At 43.1% G+C, this 22,923-nt stretch overlaps 1 protein-coding gene across 1 annotated transcript in view; it reads right to left on the bottom strand.

Moving 5' to 3' along the window:
• Positions 1–6,909: 6,909 nt before the first annotated feature.
• Positions 6,910–22,923, bottom strand: part of ATP6V0E1 (ATPase H+ transporting V0 subunit e1) — a 36,141-nt gene continuing 20,127 nt past the window's right edge. Inside the window, exons 3-4 of the mRNA XM_059061723.2 lie at positions 15,578–15,707; positions 6,910–7,404 (exon numbers count right to left, since the gene is read on the bottom strand). Coding sequence (XP_058917706.1) covers positions 15,614–15,707 — 94 coding nt within the window. The 3' untranslated portion in view covers positions 6,910–7,404; positions 15,578–15,613. The remainder of the gene's footprint in view (positions 7,405–15,577; positions 15,708–22,923) is intronic.

Below are 22,923 nucleotides of genomic sequence, written 5' to 3'. Positions count from 1 at the left end.
CTCTGATTAGGACCCACTGCGGTCAGGACACACTCCAGCCTACAGAACAGCTACATAATTTGCAGGTCTGAGTATAAAATGAAAATGCAGGGAGCCCTTGTTCAAAAATTATTAAGAATTTCATGACAACGAAAGCAGAACATTAAACCAGGTGTGGGACCTTTCTCTGCCTGGGGTCCTGCTTGACTGCACAGGTCCCACACCCAAGCCGCTGGCTCACCCAAGACCTTAGAGCTCTAGGTCAGACCACTGTACCTCTGCTTTAAGCAAACTCAGTATCCCAAGAATGGAATTTACAAAATGTGCATTTGAAAGCTGGCCACCCATAAGACTCTTATTGAGCAACTACTTAGTGCAAGGTTGTAGAGATCAAACACTTGAAAGGAACAAGCCAGAGATCCTGCACAGCAAAGTTTTTGCAGCCTGAGGGGAAAGACCTGTAAATTACACAGCTGTGATGACAGGAATCAGCCAGAGTTGCTGTGGGAACCCAGAGGGGGCACAATTTAGGAAGGGAGAAGGTAGGAAAGCGCCCTCACGGCCTGACTCTGGGGTCAACACAGCAAGATGAGAAGGGTGCCAGGTATTCTAGGCAAAGGGAGGTGAGCGAGATGATGCTTTGCCCAGACCCGCACTTTCTGTGCATGTGCTACATTATGCCCGAAAATTCCACTTGTGACCCTGCTTTTCAGAAATGCAGGCGGAGAGCAGGAAGCGTGCCCCCTCCCTCGGACATGCAGGTGTAGGTATGGGCTGCTCCTTTACCACAGATACCATAGAAACAAACCATGGGGAAGCAGCTAAGACTGCAAGACCCCAAAAGGGTCACATGAGGAAATTTACCCTGGGACAAAGTGCCATGGAGGCTCAGCAGCAGCCCGGGACCTTGCAATCAGACTCCGCTGGGTTTAAATCCCCTTACCTCTATGTAGCAGCTTGTGGCCTTGAGCCTCAATTTTTTCATCTGTAAAATAGGGATAATCGTAGTATTTACCTAACAGGGTTGTTGTGGGGATTAAACATGTTAACATATGTGAAGCATTTAGAACAACGTCTTGCTTACCCAACTGCTACATAAGTGCTAGCTATTATCATTAGCAATAGGACTGATAACAATAAAGGAAAAAAAAAAACTAAAACAAAGCAGTTGCCGAAGGGCTCCCGGATCTCCAAGATGGGAAGAGGCTTGGGTGTGGGTGAGTAGGAAGGTTGGAGGCCCTGTAACCATACCCGCTGAAGGGGCAAAAAAAAAAACCTTTGGAATGTGATGACCTTTGATGTATTATAAAGATAGACCTCTGGGTGGAATTAGCTAAGTCACGTAAACTTTGTTGACCTCAATTTCTCCAACTGCAGGATAGGAATAATGTGTCCCACTTACTTCATTGGATAACATGTGAAAATATTTGGTAAGCTGGAGGTGAAGGTGGTGCTGACTACTGTCTAAGCCACAGGGTTTACTAATGATGTCATTTATAGACAGACTCCTCTTCCTCTGCCTACCCCTTAAGAGTGGGTGCTTCTCAGGTCTCCAGCCTAGACTGCTTCTCAGCCCCCATAACCACACCCATAGCTTCAGTAATATCCATGTTGGTGCCTAGCATCCCTACCTCATGCCTGGTCCTCCTTTCCAGCCTCCAGGCCCATGTAAAAAGTGCCCACTAGGTATGTCCATGTGGATATCTCAGGCACCTGCAAACTCTCATTGTCCATGACTGAACTCATCATGGCTCCATATCTCAGTGACAGGTTCATGGTCTAGCCAGCAGGAAACCTGGGTGTAATCCTTGACCTCTCCCCCGACCTCTGACATCCATCAGTCATCTGTATATGCTAATAAATATGGCCCCAGTGCAGCTACTTCTCTGACTTCATTTCACTCCTATTCCCATAATCCAGGACACCTCTCCCTTTCCTAGACTTCCACAACTTCATCGTTCATCGGCCTAGAACACCTCACTCACTCCTGTTTGCCTAGCTCTTCTTACTCATCCTTTGGGATTCCCCTTAAAGGTCATTTCCTTTAAAAAGCCTTTTCCTCCACCACTCGTTGAGGGTTCTGGTGCTCTTACCCAGCAACCTGTGCTTCCTAAGATTCTGCACCTACACTGAGGTCCACTGCTAAACTCTCAGCTCGAGGAGGTCACAGGCTGAGTTTCTTCCGCTTACCAGTGTCTCAAGCAGGTAACATCAGGACAAAGAACAGGAGCTGAAAATACTTGTTGAATGTTGCCGAAAACCTCACATGGCTTGCAAAGTCACACTTAGCTTCTTAACTCACACTTCCCCAGACACAGCGCTTACTTTTACAAAACATCTGCTCCTCACTTTCCATTTTGGGGTGGCGCCCACAGCAGTACCACACTTTGGACAGTGGAAAGAAACTATGGAAACCTTGTCAAAATCCTGATGGCAACTTAAATAGAAGCTTGGCTGGATTCACGTGGGTAGCAGTCTTTGTCGTTGAGCATCCTCAGCTAGAATACTCCTGTTTGGGAGTTGGCCTGGGAAGGGGGGCTGGGGAGAAGTAGTGGAAGGTGGGGAAAAAAGGGCCAATACATTTCACAAGGAGGGGGTTTGAACTGAAACAGCAACATAGCCTGAATGAAAGACTTGCTTGGAGCAGTTGGGAGTGGAAGAACAGTAGGGCTTTTTCTACCCGTGTGGGACCCCAGAACATTTGTACCCCAGGCTTCCACTTTTCTTTGTGGGCAGAATCAAAATCAATGCTCCCTTTTCATTTCACCGCGCGGTCACTGTGAGCACCTACACAGAGGAAGGCTGGCGTTTTATAAGCTGAATGCCCTGTACTCCATCCTGCGCAGTGCAAACAGTTAATCAGAACTGCTGTGTGAACTCGCGGATTTTCATTGATTCAGAATAGCTTCAGTGTTTTAATAAATCTAGCTGACTTCATTTCCCTGGGCCCTGAATTACTCTTTTAAAATTAAAAAAAAAAGTGTGTGTGTGTGTGTCTGTGTGTGTTATATAATCTTTGAAGGAAGTACTAATACTATTCTGACAATGTTCCCCTGCAAAACACCATTTTTCCCCGATTATAAAATAACATGCGCTTTGTGGAAAATTTGGAAGTACACAAAGTTGTAAAAGACATAATCACAATCAACATTTTGGTCCATTTCCTATCAGGTTTTTTCTGTGCATTTAAGTTTGAAATCCTGTGGGGGTTTTTTCCCTCTTAACATAATATCCTATTATCTTTTGTTATTAAAGAAACTTATTGTTTCTTCTTTTTGCTCAAGTATCACAGCTTCATTGGAGAAAATGCTGAAAAGGAAAAAGAAAATTAAAATCATTTGCAATTACCATCCAGAGGCAATGTTAATAGTTCTGCTGTTTGTCTTTTCAATCTCGTTTTCCAGGCATATATTTTGGGGAAAAAATTATTAAATGCACCAGGATATTCCTTTATTTGGATGCAGTATGGCTTATGTAAGAACCTCCTTTTGTTGAACATTAAGGTTGCTTTCCATCAATTCTGCTACAAAAAAATATCCTTCACGACAGCATTTTACATTGTGCTTTTTTTCCTTAGAAAATTATGGATTTTCTACAATTAACTTCATACATTCAATTCTTGAGAGAAAACTGAAATAAAGGGACAGGGGAAAAAGTAATCCATAATTTTCACTTCAGAGTCCATCCCCATTTTAAATACATTTGTTCTCCAAACAGAAGAGAGCTCTTGCATAGGGGGGTGGGGTGACGAAACCATTCTAAAATGCCAGATAGATATTTTTAAATGTAATTTAAATATAGTTGATAAGGGAGCAACGGACTTCAAATTTTTGGAAGATGAAATCCAGGGCCAAATCTTCCATGAGTCCGAGCAACAGTTTAAAATAATTTCTCAATTCTAAATTTCCCTCCACATGGCAGAACACCTACCAGTGCTTAAAAAAAAAAAAAAAAAAAAAAAAAAAACTGGCCAGAAGAAATAAACAAAAAGGTGCCACTTCTGAAGCAACACCAAAGGAAGATATAATAAAAATTTGTTGGGTCAGTGTTAAGGGTACAGACATCATATGTTTAAAGAAAACAACAAAAACAATGTTAACAGAAACCAATGACCCTTCAACTACATCTTCAAAAGCATGCCAGAAATACTCCCGTTCTGGTATATGAGCTGGTAGAGCCTGGAATGGCAGGAAGGATGTGGTCTAGACACTTATGCTATGATTTTTCCTAAGAGATCCATCTCCCTGCTCAGAGATCAGTCCTGGATCCTGGTGTGTGCCTTTTATTTTTCTGTAACCCAAGTACAAATGACTAAACAAAAGGGAAACCATATGTTTAAAAAATAAAATCACTTGGCTGCCCCTCTGGGGCCTATCTTCATAGAAAAGCACTGTCAGTGGGTCCTAGGGATTTTACCATTTCTTTGAAAAATACCCTTTGTGTATTATTATAATTTACAAATCACCTTCACCACCACATTTGGTAACAACCTCACATAGCAGAATGGTCAGGTATTATCCCCATTTTATAGATGAAAAAACTGAGGCTCAGATATTAAATGATTTTACCCAAGTCACATAACTAGCAAGTGATCGAATAATTGCAAAGCTAGGGCTTCTCCTAGTCTGATGATCATCCCCAGGCCACACCATGTTCACCGGGACTTTGGAGGAGAGAAACACTTCCAGTATCCTTTTAAAGCGCTGGATGGTGCTCCTTCCAATCTGGGCCCTGACAAGCACTGGAGCAAAGGCACTGTCAAAGGAAATAGGATTCACAGACATCCATCCCAGATGCTGGGTCGTTTTAACAAAATGGTTCAATTCTTAGGGAGGAGGTGAGGAGAAGACATGTATCTGAGTTTACCTGGCCGTTAGGAGCTTGCAATCAGTCTTTGGGCAGGGAGTCGGGGCGAGGGTGGGGGGGTGGTCTTTGATCTCCAATCTGGCTAGGAAATGAGCTCCTTTCTTCTTCACAGGCTTTATACTGACGCCTCATTAGCAGTGAGTCCTAGTAGGGTTTGGAGAAAACCCTCTAGATTCAGGCCTGAGCTGCTGCCTTATTAGGGCCTTTTATCTCCCTAGAAAGTTTACTGAGCAGAATTTTCAAAACCTCCCTGGCACATCACCAGGCCCTTCAGTGCTCATGTCCCTGTGTCTCCCACTGCTGTTAGTGCAGCCAACATATAAATTCTCCTTACCCGTCTGTAAGAACTGGATCCCACCAAATGACAAGCAAGCCCGAGTGCAAAAAGCAATGTAATCCAGTTTACCCCCTAATGTCTTACAGTGAACAAGAAGTACGAAAATGGATCCGTACAAAGCGACAGAATAAGGCAGAACTCAGGGACCTGGATCAGCCAGGGTTGTGACCTTTGCCTTCAACCATGCCATTAAGTTGGAAATGTGTCAAACCACGATCGTGAATGAGAAGAGCCCCCCCCAAGAGCTGCCCTCCATCACTGCTGCAAGCACGCCACAGCCAAGGTCGGCTGTGCTGAACCCATGCAGGCTCCCTATCAGCTCATGCCATGCTGAACTTGGGACAGGCAAAAGCAACACTCAAGGGAAGCACCACACTAGGGACGACATGAGGCTCAGCTTCAAACCCATGGTGGTCTGCTGGGAAGCAGTCCAGGGTGGGAGTTGGAACGGTTTCAGACTGACCGCCAGTGATGATGGGCAGTAGGGCCTGACTTGAAGAATCTGGGTACACAGCTGCACTCAAGTCACGCTCCCCCGACCGTGGTCAGGACTCAAAGACTGTGGCATCCTTTCATGTACCCACAGTAACCACCAGCATTGCTTTCTTAGATGACAAATAACGATTAAGGATCAAGTAAGTTGCTCTGATGAGAGACAGCTTGATCATCCACAAAGGCATAATTCTTCCCTCCCACCCGAGCCCCAGAGCTGGCTCCTGGCCAGTGGAACTCTGAGAGAGGCAGGGTACAAGGAAGAAGTGCTCTGGAGTAGAAATTAGAAAACACGGATCCTACTCCCCCATCTGCCTCTGACCAGCTATGTTAAACTGGGCAAGTAACTCTCCCTGTCTGGGCTGAGATTCTTCATCTATAAAATGATGGGGTTAGCATGTATCACTATGGTCCCTCGACATCAAATCTTCAGTGTTTTCTGGATTCCATGAAATTCGCTAAAGAGCCCTGATTGCTGGAAATGTGAAGTACACCGAGTTGCCTCTCAGGAAAAACTTTAAGGTCAAAATGAAAGCAAAGAAGGAAAAGAAAGAAATGAAAGCAGGAGAGTCATGTCAACTTGAAACTCTCTTTGGTCATAAGAATAGCAAAGCAATGAGTTCAGATAGTTTGGGAGGAATAGAAAAGTACAAACTGCAAAACAGGAAACCCATTCTTGGCTGGCTGTCAAAGAGCCATGAGCTGGTGAAAATTTAGATCCATTTTCATTTTAAATTTCTTAAAACTAATAAAGTCCCCAAGTTAGTGAATTATTGAGATGCCTGCTACCGAAACAGAATTATTCCCCTCCCAGGCTTTTTAACCACTTGATTTTTCAGTCCTATTTCTGATAGGTGGTACAAGGAACTGCTGGTTCCAGCTCATCCCTGTGGCTGGCACCACCCCTCTACCTGCTTAGCATCATGACCACGTGTTTATGGACAATGGTCAAACGGGGCCTTGAATTATATACCTCCCCAAATAGCATTCCAGCTCTTGAATTTGCAGGGACCCAATTTCCACATCTTTGATTCCTCCAGTGGCTACAGCAAGCACTCAGGTGTTTACCGGATGATTAAGAACAGTACTTACCAGACTCCTCAGGTATCTCAAACTACATAGCCAGGTTAACCCATCCAAGCTATGTTTGGACTACAAAATCATTTTTCAAAAAGGCATTATCCAGAGACAGAAGAGCTTACAGAAATGAGCTTAACAAACACTGAAACCAGATATCCATAGAGAGCAGAAAAATAATTTATTCCAAAGGAGGACAGAAATAAGAAATTCATCCTGAAAATATACTTTGGTATAATTCTGGTGGGACAGATTTTCCCTCTCAACATGTTCTCCTACTGACTGCCCCACTGGAGTCTTACTGTCATGTAACAGTTTTTAAACATTTCGCTGATTCTCATGTTGTGAGCAGGCAGGAGCCATCTTCAAATCCACAGTTTCCAAGGAGAGAGAAATGTTATTTCTCAGAAGAACAGCACTTTCTATCTCCGAACAGTACATAAACATTTTATAGAGGCAGCACAGTTTAGATTCAATAGGCACATCATCCATCAAAGTGTAAAAAAGGTGACAGGAAAAAATACTGCATTGTAGAATAAGATATTCAAATGTGGTGGGAACGTTTAAGGCAGCTGACAGCCAAAGTGGGCGAGTCAAGGAAGGTGGTCTGGCTATGGAGGTGATTTTGCATCTAGAGGAGTTCTCTTCATGACCTGCAAAACAAAACCGTTCCAGTAACTGGGCCTTTCCACCAACCTCAGGAGGGCAAAAGGGTAACCCCGAGAAAGTCAACCAGGCCAATAATTTTAAATACACAGATGCTCCCTAAATGAATGTGGGCTCAGTTAACGTGCAAGTTTGGGCAGGTTTTGCAGGGCTGTGACAATAAATCCAGTTACCAAGGACAATGCTAAACTGAGGATCCCAAGTCCCGGTTTGACGGTGTCATAGAAAGCAGGAAGAGTGGAGCTGACTAAGACCCGTTGCACTGGGACCTGACAAGTTCCCTTGGGCTTCAAGAATCTGTATTTGCACTTCCGCTCCCACAGGCGGGCAAGCTGGTCCCTGTGTCAGACTCCTGAAGAGCAGGCTCCTTGCTACTCAAGATGGCTCACCGTTCTTGCCACCCCAAGTATAGGTGACAAATGAGAATTTCTTCTTCTAGAAGCTTAAAGCTGCAGCACCACCTTTTCAGAGCTGGCAAACATTTAAAATAGGTATCTTCACACATCAGACTGCTAACAGCGGTCGCATAACTCCTTCACGCAAAGCTTATTGTATAACATCTTTATAAATAAAGCCATATGTGCTACTTTTGAAGTTAAAAAGAAAAAATAAAGAGAAAATAAAAGTTAAATAGTGTCTTTAAGAGGTGATTTCCACACAAGCCTCGAGTTAGTGGATTAGAAAACAAGCTGGTTGTGGCCCACCATTTGCCAGGGTGTTGAGGAAGGTGCAGGTGGAGTGAGGGGCTATTTAAGTGGGGATGAGGCACGGCTGTGGCAGGCAGGTCTGGAAGGGTGGAGGTCACAAAGCCCACAGGGAGACCACACGGGCCCTTGCTATTTCCCAAGCCAGTGGGCACACACCCTGGAGAATCCCCAGTGCCGGGTGATTAAATGGTGGGCTTCCCAAGGCTCCGGGGCCAAGGTGACCAGAAGCAGACATTAGAGTGCTGGTAATTCTTACTGCAGCAAGCTGGGCAGGCCAGCCACCCTCCATGGTGGAAAGCACTGGAATGCTGGGGACCCACTAGGGCAGGACAGTGCAAACAGTCAACTGAAGATGTAATTAGAGGACCATTTTTACCACATACTAAGGAAAATAACCGTAGCCGGCTAGGTAGGGGCAATGACCAGAGCTACCGGTTTCTTCCATGGCTTCATGAAACCTTCCCTCTAATCTCACGATCATTTTCTCTTCTCTTCCTTAGGCCAGCAGAACAGCCCTCTGAACAGACCTGAGTTCCAGGCAGATTATTAATTTACTTGAGAATATGTGAAGCAGTGAATCCAAATGTTTTGTGTGTGACGTTCCTATGAAGAGCATATGGTCAGGGGACTTCCCTGGTGGTGCAGTGGTTAAGAATCTGCCTGCTAATGCAAGGGATACAGGTTGGAGCCCTGGTCCAGGAAGATCCTACATGCTGCGGAGCAACTAAGCCCGTGCACCACAACTACTGAGCCTGCGCTCTAGAGCCCGCACGCCACAACTACTGAAGCCTGCATGCTCTAGGGCCCGCTTGCCACAACTGCTGAGCCCACCTGCTGCAACTGCTGAAGCCTGTGCACCTAGAGGCCATGCTCCACAACAAGAGAAGCTACCTCAATGAGAAGCCCGCAAACTGCATTGAAGAGTAGCCCCTGCTGGTTGCAACTAGAGAAAGCCTGTGCGCAGCAACGAAGACCCAACGCAGCCAAAAATAATACATTAATTAATTTTTTAAAAAGAGGATATGGTCAGACTTCCTCACTGTTTAGGCCTTTCTGGATGAATGAACAATCACAGAAGGGGAAAACAGGTCTTCATTTTTGAAAAACCACATAGAAAGAGGGAATAATTTTCCCTCAAGCTCAGTAATACCAGTTTAAGATTAATGTGGGGCTTCCCTGGTGGCGCAGTGCTTGGGAGTCCGCCTGCCGATGCAGGGGACACGGGTTCGTGCCCCGGCCCGGGAGGATCCCACATGCCGCGGAGCGGCTGGGCCCGTGAGCCATGGCCGCTGAGCCTGCGCGTCCAGAGCCTGTGCTCCGCAACGGGAGAGGCCACAGCAGTGAGAGGCCCGTGTACCACAAAAGGAAAAAAAAAAAAAAAAAAAAGATTAATGTGAACGAGCATCATGCTCTATGGCATAGACTTGTGGTTTGATTCTGGAGTGAATTAAAGAAGCACATATTCTAATCATCTCTCTGATATGAAATAGCCATTCTGGGGTGGAGGTAGGGAACTCAACCAAAGGGTCCATGTTCTCATTTTGTAAAATAAAGGAATCACAAGGCTACTTTCAGATAAAACTAAGAATGAAGACAACATAAAAATATTAAGGCTAGAATCAAGAAATCTGTTCAGGGAAGGATGATGAGTGAATATATATATTTTTTAAACAAAAAAGAAGGTCTCATTTTTATCTTTATTTTTTTGTTTCAGATAACTTCGCACAGTAATTCCTCCTTTACTCTCATGGTAAGGTATGTATTTATTGTAGGAGATTAACTACAAGAGGTATTTAAGCAACCTATGAAGGCCTGAGTGTTTCACAATTCAAGGCAAAAACAGCAGAGCTAAATACATTTAGGAGAGAAGAGATCTCTGGGAATCCAAGTGTCATGAAAGGACATGCAAGGATTTGCAAGCTGGACACTCAGAGATAACATCAGAAAGAATTAAGAGAGAATGGGTGAGTGGAGACAAGAAACCAGAATGTTTGCTGAATGGTGTGTTTACTAACCTGCCTTCTACATTAATGACTGTGGTAGGGTAGTGAGGCAGGAAAAGCTAAGTAAAGCTAATTAGGTCAAGAGCATGAAAATGGTATGGCTGGAACCAGTAGGTCACGGAGGAAAGTTGTGCAGAGAGCGGCGAAGGTGGTTGAAAGGCCGACTACGCAGGCCTTGACCATCAAGTTAGAAAGTGGGACAGAATCTGCAGACTAGTCATTCTTATCTTTTGTGGCTCATGGGACCTTTGGTGACCCTGACAAGCTGTGCTGACAACACGTTACATACAGAATTCCGAGCGGTACGTACCCATTAAAATCAGGGACCTTGGGTTTAAGAAAAAGCCCTGCTGTAGCCCATGAAGAATTACTCAAAGTTTCTGGGGCAAGCAGGATGTGTTTCAGGAAGTGCTATCTCAGGAAGATAAACAGGGTGGTGGTTTGTAGATACGTTGAGTGTAGAGGCAGGCAGACGTGATGAGGAGCCACTGCAGTAATTCAGAGCCGCAGTGACTGGGTCAGATAGTAGGGTCCCCGACAGAGGCACAGAGTAGAGAGGCAGACACAAGTTACATAACAGGCTCAACTGGATTCAAGGAAGAGGAGAAAGAAGCGATCGAATGGGTTCTAGGTGACAGGGAAAACTGTGACAGGCTTTTTAACCATAAAACAACTTGCACTGTTTTAACTTTTCACAAGTATGGCTTAATTCCAACCTCTCAACAGATCACGAACCGCTTCAGAGTCCACAGCCTCCTCTGAAATCCCCACTCAGTACTATGTACCTCGTGACACTCAAATATTTTTGGAATGCATAGAAAAACAGCTTCCTCAGGGCAGAGGCCTAATTACCAATAGTCTATTCCTCTCTGGTCCAGACTTTGTAATAAAATAGAATGCCTGCCCTTTTCGGACTTCAGTAAACCATATAGGCTTATCTAAACATATCACCATGATGTGGTTAACCACTACTTTAAAGAACACTGGTCTGAAGCCATTCCAAGGAGATTCTATACAAGCATCACATCCCTAAATCTGCAGGAAAATGGGACATGGGAAAAACAGAAACCTTGATGTGATAGTTCCATAAGCATCTCAGGAATCTAGGCTCTAAAGCGAGCCAAGGTTGGCAGGGGGCAGAGATGGAGTGAACATAGTTCTTCGAAGTATTGGGTAAGATTTCCAGCCAATAAACATAATGTGCTATAATTCAGCTTATCAACACATGAAAGAAAATCATGGCAATTAAAGTGTTTAGAGTAGCAAAGGACCGGCTAGCTGTTTAACCGTGTTGTTCAGGATCAATTCAATTTCATTTGTATAGAATTATTATTTGAAAGCTTTCATGACTGCTCCTCATTTTTCTCTGCTGAATACCATGCCTGGCTTACACCTCCTACTGGCCTCTTAAAGAATCACATACAGAATTGAACACTTTTCCTTAACAGCTGAGGACAGGCCTAAATGTGGTTTCTGCACTCCTTTATCATCCCACAGTTGTGTAAAAGTTCAAAGTTCTAAAGGGAATTTAGCTCATTCTTTGAATTTTACCATCAAGAAAAGTGAGGTCCTGTCTTAAGAGTTCTATTTATGGGATTCCCTGGTGGTGCAGTGGTTGAGATCCGCCTGCCAATGCAGGGGACATGGGTTCGAGCCCTGGTCCGGGAAGATCCCACATGCCGTGGAGCAACTAAGCCCGTGCGCCACAACTACTGAGGCTGCACTCTAGAGCCTGTGAGCCACAACTACTGAAGCCAGCGTGCCTAGAGCCCGTGCTCCGCAACAAGAGAAGCCACCACAATGAGAAGCCCGTGCACCACAATGAAGAGTAGCCCCCGCTCACCACAATTAGAGAAAAGCCCACGCGCAGCAACAGACCCTACGCAACAAAAAATAAATAATTTTTTTTTTAAAAAGAGAGACAGTTCTGTTTGCCCCAATGTTAGGATTAGATTAGATTAGATCTCCTGATGTGATAACTCCATAGGCCTAGAGGTACGGTACTACCACAATCACTACCTCAAACATGGAATCAATGTGACATGATGCTCATAACTAGGGCTGCCTGGCTGTGCTCTATTTCCCGCCATTCTGCTTTTAAAGGAACAACCGTTAACATAAGGGTTTCAAGCAGTCCTAGTTTGTGCTGTGGACCAGAGTGCGAACATTAGGAATTCATCATTCAGGTTAGACACATGAAACTGAAAAGAATGGGCAAATGACACCAGATCCACACACACAGTGTTATTCACTGTGGGCCCCATTTACTTACGGTAAGAGATGGAAATGAGGCTCAGAGAAGGTAAGTGAAAGGCAATGCTAGAATGATCTCACTCTGAGAGGCCTGAGGTTCTCAGCTTTAAACCCCAATCAATACCACCACTTAACATTCCCTATAGTTAAGAGGAAGGACAGAAAACAGAACTTGATAGGGAAAAAAAGGGGGAGTGGTTTACATATATATATATATATATATATATATATATAAATCAGATTTTTAAAAATATATATATATAAAAGGGAATCAAAATCCCTTTAGACAGAAAGAACTCTAAGAGGAAAAAAAGGCTGTCTACCTATCAGGCTGGCAAAAATCCAGGCTGTGAGGAAATAGAAATTCACATACATTGTTGGTAGAAATGCAAAAATGGTACAATCCCTATAGAAGGGCATGTAGTAATACCTGGAAAAAGTATTTATACCTTTAACACAGAGATTCTATTTTCAAGGACTCTAATCCAAAGAAAACTGGTAAAAATACAAAATGTCATACGCACAGGATGGCACTGTGGTTTTATTAATAATAACAAAAGGCTGGAAATAATGCAAAAGGATATCGATGGCTATAAAAAGAATTAAGGAAGATCTCTATACACTGATAGGATATATTGTTCAGTGAAAAAGAGCAAGGTACAGAATAGCATATGTAATATGATATCTCTTCTGTAACAGCTGTGTGTGTCAGGGAAGGATGGATACACACACACACACACACACACACACACACACACACTATGTATTTGCTTATCTTTGCACAATGAAACACTGGAAGGATATAGACTTCTATGAATATATCTTACTTAAAACTTTAACTCTGGAAATGTTTTACATATTCCAAAAAATGTAGCCAAAAAAATTACTATAAATTGAACACAAAATAAATCATCTTAATCTAACTGTATAACCACCAGAGGAAATAATTTCAAGTGACCACAGAAAACAGCATGTTGTTCTTTATTTGTTCTAAGAACAAATAAAGCAGCAAAGAAATCCTAAACTACATCCAATAACCTTATAGTTAGTAGTTACATTGGTGTAATTTTGAAACTATTATATATATATTATATGATAATCAAATTAAGTAATTAAGTTACTGTCTTTAGGAGCCAAGATTTTCAGCATATGTGAATGATATTCAAGTATAAAACTGAAGAAGTCAAATAAAAATCCTGTAATGTTAAATCTGAATTAGAAATACTGACATGAACCTGTGATTTTTTTTTTCTTTTTAAAAATCCATACTTCCTGGCTTTGTCCACTGTAAAGGCTTAGAAGCAACAACACCCCAACAGAAATGAATGCAGCTAGCAATCAGATCATGGTTTTTAAATACCACTTCCACTGAAAGAAAAACAGGGCCAACTGGGCTTGAGGACTGACTAGTGAACAAGGGAATCCTTTCAGTGGGAAATTTATTAGAGGAACAGCTGATTCCAAGTCAAGAAACATACAAGAGAAGTCTGGGACACCTTGATGTCCCCAGAAAGAAAACTATCAAAGACTAATATCAAAGGGACATAGAAGCCAGTCTAGACAGGTAGCCACAGGGCCAAAGAAAGAACAACTGAACATAAAAAGGATAATAAACATTTATTGATTAAAACTGAAAAGGAAAGAAAAGAAAACCTCATTGAATACCCCAGAAGTAACTTGGGCACCAAGTTACTCACTTTGAAAACTAAAAGAGGGACTTCCCTGGTAGCACAGTAGTTAAGAGTCCACCTGCCAAGGCAGGGGACACGGGTTCAAGTCCTGGTCTGGGAAGATCCCACATGCTGCAGAGCAACTAAGCCCGTGAGCCACAACTACTGAGCCCATGTGCCACAACTACTGAAGCCCACATGCAGCAACAAAGATCCAACGCAGCCAAAATAAATAAAGAAAAAAAGAAAGAAAAGAAAATTAAAAGAAAAAAATTAAGTATGTATCCCACCTTTCTTATATGATCTACATTTCAAGGTTAGTAAACAACTTTAGTTGATAAGGAAAAGTTCATTTTTAAAAAATTTATGTATTTATTTATTTATTTATGGCTGTGTTGGGTCTTTTTTGCTACGTGCAGGCTTTCTCTAGTTGTGGCGAGCGGGGGCTTCTCTTCGTTGTGGTGTGCGGGCTTCTCATTGTAATGGCTTCTCTTGTTGCAGAGCACGGGCTCTAGGCATGTGGGCTTCAGTAGTTGCGGCACGCAAGCTCTTGAGCACAGGTTCAGTAGTCATGGTGCATGGGCTTAGCTGCTCTGTGGCATGTGGGATCTTCCCCGACCAGGGCTGGAACCCATGTCCCTTGCATTGGCAGGAGGATTCTTTACCACTGCGCCACCAGGGAAGTCCAGGAAAAGTTCATTTTTATAGAAATATTTCACCTAATCAAATATGGAAGTAATAACAAAAACTAGAAAATCACCATGTTTGCAATTTCTACTGCAATGCTTCATTCAGGCTAAGATCATCAATGGATAAAATCACTGGATAAAGGTTGACAGAGACCTTTACACTTGGAGGGACCAGAACCCACTGATCACCTTGGCATCTCTAACAACCAGACAGCCAGACATCACGTCTCTCCTGATATAAGGCAATATGAAGTTCACAGAACCACTTAAGTATGCTTGCCAAAAAAGCTGAACCTGAATCTAGTCAAACATTTAGCGCTAATCTCCAGTTAACATAATAATGGAGACTAAAGAACAAATGAAATGACAGGCTTTCTGACTCTAGGCCAGTGAATAAATCATTCCACTACACCACTCCTTACTTCTCTGATCCTCAGAAGCAAACGAAACCTGCAATTTTGAGACCAATTTTCAAAAAAAGCATCTGTCTCTCTCTGTCCAAAGCATTCACAGATGCCCTTCATCTAAAATCTGTCAGCCACTTAAAGCTGCTAAATCTCAAAATACCAAGTACAAATAGTCACACTCCTGATCTATGTCCGAAAGACCATATGCAAACATAATTTATTTAACTGACCGGGTAAGAATACAATTTAAAAGAATCTTATGGATAAATCCTTTGGTAAAAGTGAATGGCCTGAGTTCCAAATCTATTTCTGCAATTCAGATTGTGTTTGCTATCAGCAGCCTGACCTTGCCAAGTGTTAAAATGAGGAAAAGTCCAGGCAAACTCTAGCTGACTGACAACACTGATGTGAAAGGCCAAGGGCATAGTCACCTCAATGACTGGGCACTGGCGAGCAGGTCTTCTTACTCAAGGCCAATGATGCTTGAGGTACCAGATGGTTTCATTTTTCAACTGCGGTCCAAAGAGAGGGTTGAGTTGGGCCAGAATTGCAATCAGCCAACTAAAAAAATAATGGGGGAAGAAGGACAACAGAAAGTGGTGAAATCATGTTGGAACGGGACCATTTTAAATTAGAATGAGAAAAGTGCTTTAGTAGAATTTAAATCTATTCTGTTCAGACCAAATCTTCAATACACTTAAAGTTCATAAAGCACAGTGTGATAAAGAGAGCATGTCTTATAAGAAAAGCCTTCACAGAACACACCGTCCCTTCATTTGATACATTATTGACAAAGCAATGAGGCTTCATCATAGTATGTCTCTGCCTTTTCTCTCATTTTCTTAATTCCCTTTTCAAGTAGTCAAGATTTCCTGAATTCATATGATATTGTCACCTCAGAGTGTTTTTTCCTAATCTCAGTTTATCATCATCACAACTTCTGGGCTCAGGAAAAATCAGTTTACTTTACTTTATCCATTCTCCAAATGCTAAGACCCACAACCAATATGACACATCCATTTTGACTGGTATAGCCAAGGTTAAATTTCAGCCCACTGTCTCCCAATTAGACTATATCACTTGAGCACCCCTTCTCTCATCACCATCACCACTAAAACATGTTACATATCTTTTGGGCAGTAGTGGAGCTGAACCAAATGGGCATCTAACTCCCCCTGCTTACTTCAGATCTAAGTAACAAGGTATTCCTCTGTATCACAGACCGATTATGGAGGAAGTATGATGGTGTTACATATTTACCTCCGGGTTGGAAGTGCAAAACAGCACATAGCCAAAACTGTCTTTAAAGTTTTCTTCTACTGCTCACAAAGTTCTGAATAAATGGTTTTGTATCTGATATAGGAATTAATATACTCAGTGAAGTTTGAGAATCACTGAACTAAGACCAAAGCAAAGAACAAAAAGAAAGACAGTAAAAGATCTGCAAATCATATATCTGATAAGGGGTTAATATCCAAAATATATAAAGAACTCGTACGACTCAACAGAAAGACAGCAAATAAACAGCTGGCTATTCAAACCATCCCATGTTTTACTTTATTAAACAAATATTTAATGAGCACCTGCTAGGCTCCAGGCCCCAGCAATATAAAGGAGAAAATGAAACGCTACTGCCCTCACAAAGCTTACAAATGTAATGTCAGGAAGGAAAAAGTGAGGCGAAGGAATAGAGAATGATGGAGGTAGTACTCCTTTGATGGGGTGGTCAGGAAGGCCTTTCCAAGAACTTACCGCTTCAGGCCAGCACAGAATGAAGCAGAACACACAGTGCCTTTAATTCCTATTCAAAATACATGAGTTTTTATTTAAATTAGAAATTAGAATTGCTCTCGTCTGGGGGTGGGGGGTCTGGTAAACAGGCCCAGACTCCATCCACTACTGATCTTGGAGGATGGATTTTAGCATCATAATCTGATACCGCTGTCCTCTCTGCATGGGATACAGGGAATTACTTTCTAAAGGAAAGGAGCTATCCTGCCTCAGCTACCCTGTAGTCTCCTTCTACAATTTTAGGACTTTAAATTCCCCTAGAAGAGGGAACTAGCCAAATGCAACCATTGTCTGGCTGGATCTCTTTTCTTCCATTTGCTGTAATTTTTAGAACTCTTCCAATAAAAGGATCAAAAAGCTGATTCTGATCACCAATGATCAGACTGCTGGAGAATCTACCAGCGCCAGCAGCTTCACCTACAGAAACAATGAACCTGCCCTCCCCACCCCAGCCCAACAGAAGGTGGTTCTGTGACAGGAAACGTGACACCTGAGGACATCCGGCCAAGACAGCTACCTCAAGCTGACTCACTTTATAAACAAAAAATTCAGATGAGACTCTCTGATCTGTCCTTAAAACTACACTATTTGACGTAAACAAAATACCCATACCTGTAGTTGAGGTTTAACATCTACCTGAAAAAAAGAAAGAGGAGGGTAGCACAGGCAGACACACTGAAGAGCTGTGACTGCAGTGAACAGTAATGGTGCAGAGCTGAGAGTCATGGAAAATTCCACACAGACCCAGGACTTTCCCAATCCCAGCAGGCAATGGAAGCAGACAGTACAAACAGTCGTCCGCCCTTTCAGGACAGACTGAAATACTGGCCAGTGCTTAGAAATGCTAAATAAAAAATACATTAGAGCCTCGCCTCTGTCTCCTCTCTTTACCAAAAATGTATAATACTGAATAAAAACACCATCACCCAGTACTTTGTATGATGTGGGATAGCGATGCTTCTGAATTCTGACTTCACATTATTATCACCCAGGGAGCTTTAAAAAAATAAAATGATGGTATACTTCACAAATGATCTTTCTTTTAATTCTCCCACAACATGGTTAAGGAAATTGAGGCAGAGAGAAGTGAAATGATTCACCTGTGGTCACAACACTAATTAGGTGGTAGCAGCTCCTGAACCCCAAATCAGGTCAGACTATGTTCTTACAAAAGTTACCTTCTGAAATATTTTAACTGACAACAGTTCAGAAAGCACCAATCAGTTTAGCTAAATCTAAACTGTCTGGGAGTTAAGGAAACAAAGAATCCATCTGCTAACTATAGATGAAGTCCATCATGAGCCTTTGGTACCTGAGGTAAAGAAGAAATATCCAGAAGCAAGAACGAAGTCCACTCTGCTTGCTCAGATCAGTATTCAGAAACTTTTCTGAATTTAATTTTACATACTATTTTTAATGTTTCAAATCAAGTAAAACATCTTACTTGAAACAACAATAACAACAACAAACCAAAGTTCAAGAAAATTCCTTGGGAAACAGCCCAGGTCAGTTCATTTGAAATTTTCTGGAGGAAATTCCCCACTCTAACCAGATGAGCTCTGCGTCCGCCCTTCTGATTACTGCCTGACTTCAGATTTTTCTTTAAAGCTGATAAACACAGTGGGGAGAACTGGAAGGAGAAAAAAAAAAAAAAAAAATCCACTCCGAACTGATGGAAGTGGGTGGAGAAAGAGATCATATTCCAATGAATCTATTACTTCACGTGTCCAAGAAAACAGAACTAAATGTACTCTTCATATTTGCCCAAACTGTTCCACGTCTCCACAACCTGAAGTCCAGCCTAATAACTAACCTTCTGAGCTTATTCAAACTACCGAGGCAGCTATGGCACAGTAACATCTTTCAGAGAACTGAAGAGCTGGAATGCACCAGAGGTCAAGTTCACGTTCCTCATTTTAACAGCAAAGAAACTATGTCCTAGGGAGCTTAATACTCCCACAGCGAATCAGGGATAGAGCTGGAAAGGGAACCCAGGACTTGAGTCCCGTGATACCAGGCTGCTTCCACGGGGTATTAAGGATGAAACAGATCAGGCAGCCTAGGAGTTCCTCTTTTATTCCACAATCATTTATCAATGCCATGCTCCAACGTCAGACCCTAAGGATGCCCAGAGGAATCAGCTGAGGGGCCAACCCCCCCACCCTGCCCCCAGGGGCTCATGAGCTTGTGAGAGACAAACCAAGGGTGGGGGCAGAGTATGCTTTGGAAGAGAGAGGCAGAGGGTACTTCATCTACAAACACTCCTGGCCACTTATCTTGAGCTCAACTCTTGGTTATTAGAATTCTTCAAGCACAAAATATGTCCTCCCCACAGAAAAGGCTATATACCGAGCTCTCTCAAATCCTGCTTTGTTCTTTTGTTCCACATTCAGATATGAGAACAGGGAACAGAGGCATGGTTACTTCCCAGTGATGCACAGGTCAAGCGGATAACTGCTCAGCTTCCCTGCTGGAATAGGTAAGTCCGGCTAGGACTTCTCTTCTCATCTGCTGTCCCTCCATCGAGGGCCATGATAGGAATAACCTCTATCAGCTCCTTGAGAAACTGCAGAGAAGTGACTTGCCCTGTCTCTACAGAGATGACCTCTGTCAAATATCCTTATCCCAATCCAATGACGCAAATCCTTTCAAGGGCAGCAGTGTTATTATATACTATTAGAAAATATGGGATTCAGTATTAGAGAGGGTTGGATTTTAATTTTAACTACATCAAATATTAGTGGAGTGACTCCAAGCAAGTGAGCTTACAACTCTGAGCCTCAGTTTCCCCTTTTGTAAAATGAAGATAATAATCCCTGCCTAAGATATTAAGAATTAAAGCAGGAGGCTTCCCTGGTGGCACAGTGGTTGAGAGTCCGCCTGCCGATGCAGGGGACACAGGTTCGTGCCCCGGTCTGGGAAGATTCCACATGCCACGGAGCGGTTAGGCCCGTAAGCCATGGCCGCTGAGCCTGCGCGTCCGGAGCCTCTGCTCCGCAACAGGAGAGGCCACAACGCGGGAGGCCCGCGTACTGCAAATAAAAAAAAAAATTAAAGGAGGGACCTCCCTGGTGGTCCAGCGGTTAAGACTCTGCACTCCCAACGCAGGGGGCCCGGGTTCGATCCCTGGTCAGGGAACTAGATCCCGCATGCTGCAACTAAGATCCCATACGCGGCAACGAAGATCCCGCGTGCCACAACTAAGACCTGGCACAGCCAAATAAATAAGTAAATATAAAAAAACCAAAAAGGGCTTCCCTGGTGGTGCAGTGGTTAAGAATCTGCCTGCCAGTGCAGGGGACACAGGTTCGAGCCCTGGTCCAGTTAGATCCCACATGCCGCGGAGCAACTAAGCCCATGCACCACAACTACTGAAGCCTGTGCACCTAGAGCCCATGCTCTGCAACAAGATAAGCCACCACAATGAGAAGCCCACGCACCGCAACAAAGAGTAGCCCCTGCTCGCCACAACTAGAAAAAGCCCACACAGCAACAAAGACCCAATGCAGCCAAAAATAAATAAATAAATTTATATTAAAAAAAGAATTAAAGGAATAATATATGAAAGTGTTCCGTGTAGTAGCTGACAAATAGGTGTTCAATAAATACTAGTTATTCCTTCTCTTTCTCTGTGAGACAGCTAAAAATGCATTCAAGCCACAGAATGAAATACAACCTATTTTACTTTACAAAGGAGTTTCTCATGCTGCACTGAGTCATGCTCATCTCCACCTCCTCTCCCACCCCCACCTGCTCTGCAGTAGGCAGAATTCTAAGATGTTGCCCAAAATTCCCATCCCCTTGCGTACACACCCTGTATAAACGGGATGGTGGATATGTAGGGACAGTCACTGTCATGATTAGATTATAAGATACAGCTGGCTTGACAGACAAATACTGTATATCACTTACATGTGGAATTTAAAAAATAAAACAAACTAGTGAATATAACAAAACAGAAACAGACTCACAGGTATAGAGAACAAACTAGTGGTTACCAATAGGGGGAGGGGCAATATAAGGGCAGGGAATTAAGAGATACAAACTATTATGTATAAAATTAGCTACAAGGATGTACTGTACAACACAGGGAATATAGCCAATTTTTTTTTTTTTTTTTTTTTTTTTTTTTTTACGGTACATGGGCCTCTCACCATTGTGGCCTCTCCCGTTGAGGAGCACAGGCTCTGGACGCGCAGGCTCAGAGGCCATGGCTCACGGGCCCAGCCACTCCGCGGCATGTGGGATCTTCCCGGACCAGGGCAGGAACCCGTGTCCCCTGCATTGGCAGGCAGACTCTCAACCACTGCGCCACCAGGGAAGCCCGCCAATATTTTATAGTAACTATAAATGGAATATAACCTTTAAACATTGTGAATCACCATGTTGTACACCTGAAACTTATATAATATTATATATCAACTATACCTCAAAAAAAAAAAGATACAGCTGGCTTTAAGGGAAATTCCCATGAACAGATGTATGGATAAAGAAGATGTGTGTGTGCGCGCATGCGCGCGCACGCGCGCGCGCGCACACACACACACACACACACACACACACACACACACACAGTGGAATATTACTCTGCCATAAAAAAGAATGAAATAGGGCTTCCCTGGTGGCGCAGTGGTTGAGAGTCCGCCTGCCGATGCAGGGGACGTGGGTTCGTGCCCCGGTCCGGGAAGATCCCACATGCCGCGGAGCGGCTGGGCCCGTGAGCCTGCGCGTCCGGAGCAAAAAAAAAAAAAAAAAGAATGAAATAACGCCATTTGCAGCAATATGGATGGACCTAGAGATTACTATACAAAGTCAGACAGGAAGACAAATATCATATGATATCACTCATATGTGGAATCTAAAAAAAAATGATACAAAGGAACTTATTTGTAAAACAGAAACAGGGCTTCCCTGGTGGCGCAGTGGTTGAGAGTCTGCCTGCTAATGCAGGGGACACGGGTTCGAGCCATGGTCTGGGAGGATCCCACATGCCACGGAGCAACTGGGCCTGTGAGCCACAACTACTGGGCCTGCACGTCTGGAGCCTGCGCGCCGCAACAAGAGAGGCCGCGATAGTGAGAGGCCCGAGCACCGTGATGAAGAGTGGCCCCCGCTTGCCAACAACTGGAGAAAGCCCTCACACAGAAACAAAGGCCCAACACAGCAAAAATAAAATTTTAAAAAATTTAATTTAATTTAAAAAAAAACAGAAACAGACTCACAGACATAGAAAACAAATGTATGGTTACCATAGAGAGGAGGGGAGGGATAAATTAGGAGCTTGAGATTAACAGATACAAACTACTATATATAAAATAGATAACCAGCAAGGACCTACTGTACAGTACAAGGAACTATATTCAATATCCTGTAATAACCTATAATGGAAAAAAATCTGAAAAAGTATATATATGTGTGTATATGTATATATGTATAACTGAATCACTTTGCTGTACACCTGAAACACTGTAAAGCAACTATACTTCAATTAAAAAAAAAAAAGAAAGAGAAATTACCCTGAGTGAGCATGACCTAATCAGGTGAGCTTCTAAAAGGGACAGGACTCTTCCTGATGAAGGACATTTGGAGTGCATGTATCACTTATTAATTCATTGCCAATCATCTTGCAATGCACCCTTTAATATGTGCTCTGTAATAAAAAACTGAATCCCCTTTTTCTCCTTTTAAGTGAGCACAATGTTAAGCTTTCTCAGTAGAGGTAGCTGGAGGGACACAGCATGGGCTAGAAGTTGGGGGAGTGGGTATGAGGACATTTGGTGGAATCTGCACAGGCTCTGTCCCAAAACACGGTTACTCTTTGATCTAGAGACTTGGCCTGGAAATAATCTTTCTGCAGCCCTCTCGACATGAAAACCAGAGCCCCTGCTTAGTCTACATGCTTTGAAGTCCTCCTGCTCACATTGGCACAAGAATTCCCACTACACACCCAGGCCACTGATCTCTCCAGCCTGCTCTGCTGGCTGCA

This window comes from Kogia breviceps, chromosome 4 (genome assembly GCF_026419965.1).
Source record: "Kogia breviceps isolate mKogBre1 chromosome 4, mKogBre1 haplotype 1, whole genome shotgun sequence".
NCBI classification, from domain to species: domain Eukaryota; kingdom Metazoa; phylum Chordata; class Mammalia; order Artiodactyla; family Physeteridae; genus Kogia; species Kogia breviceps.
The sequence above is the reverse complement of the archived record's forward strand: the minus strand, read 5'-3'. Positions and strand labels throughout refer to the sequence as shown.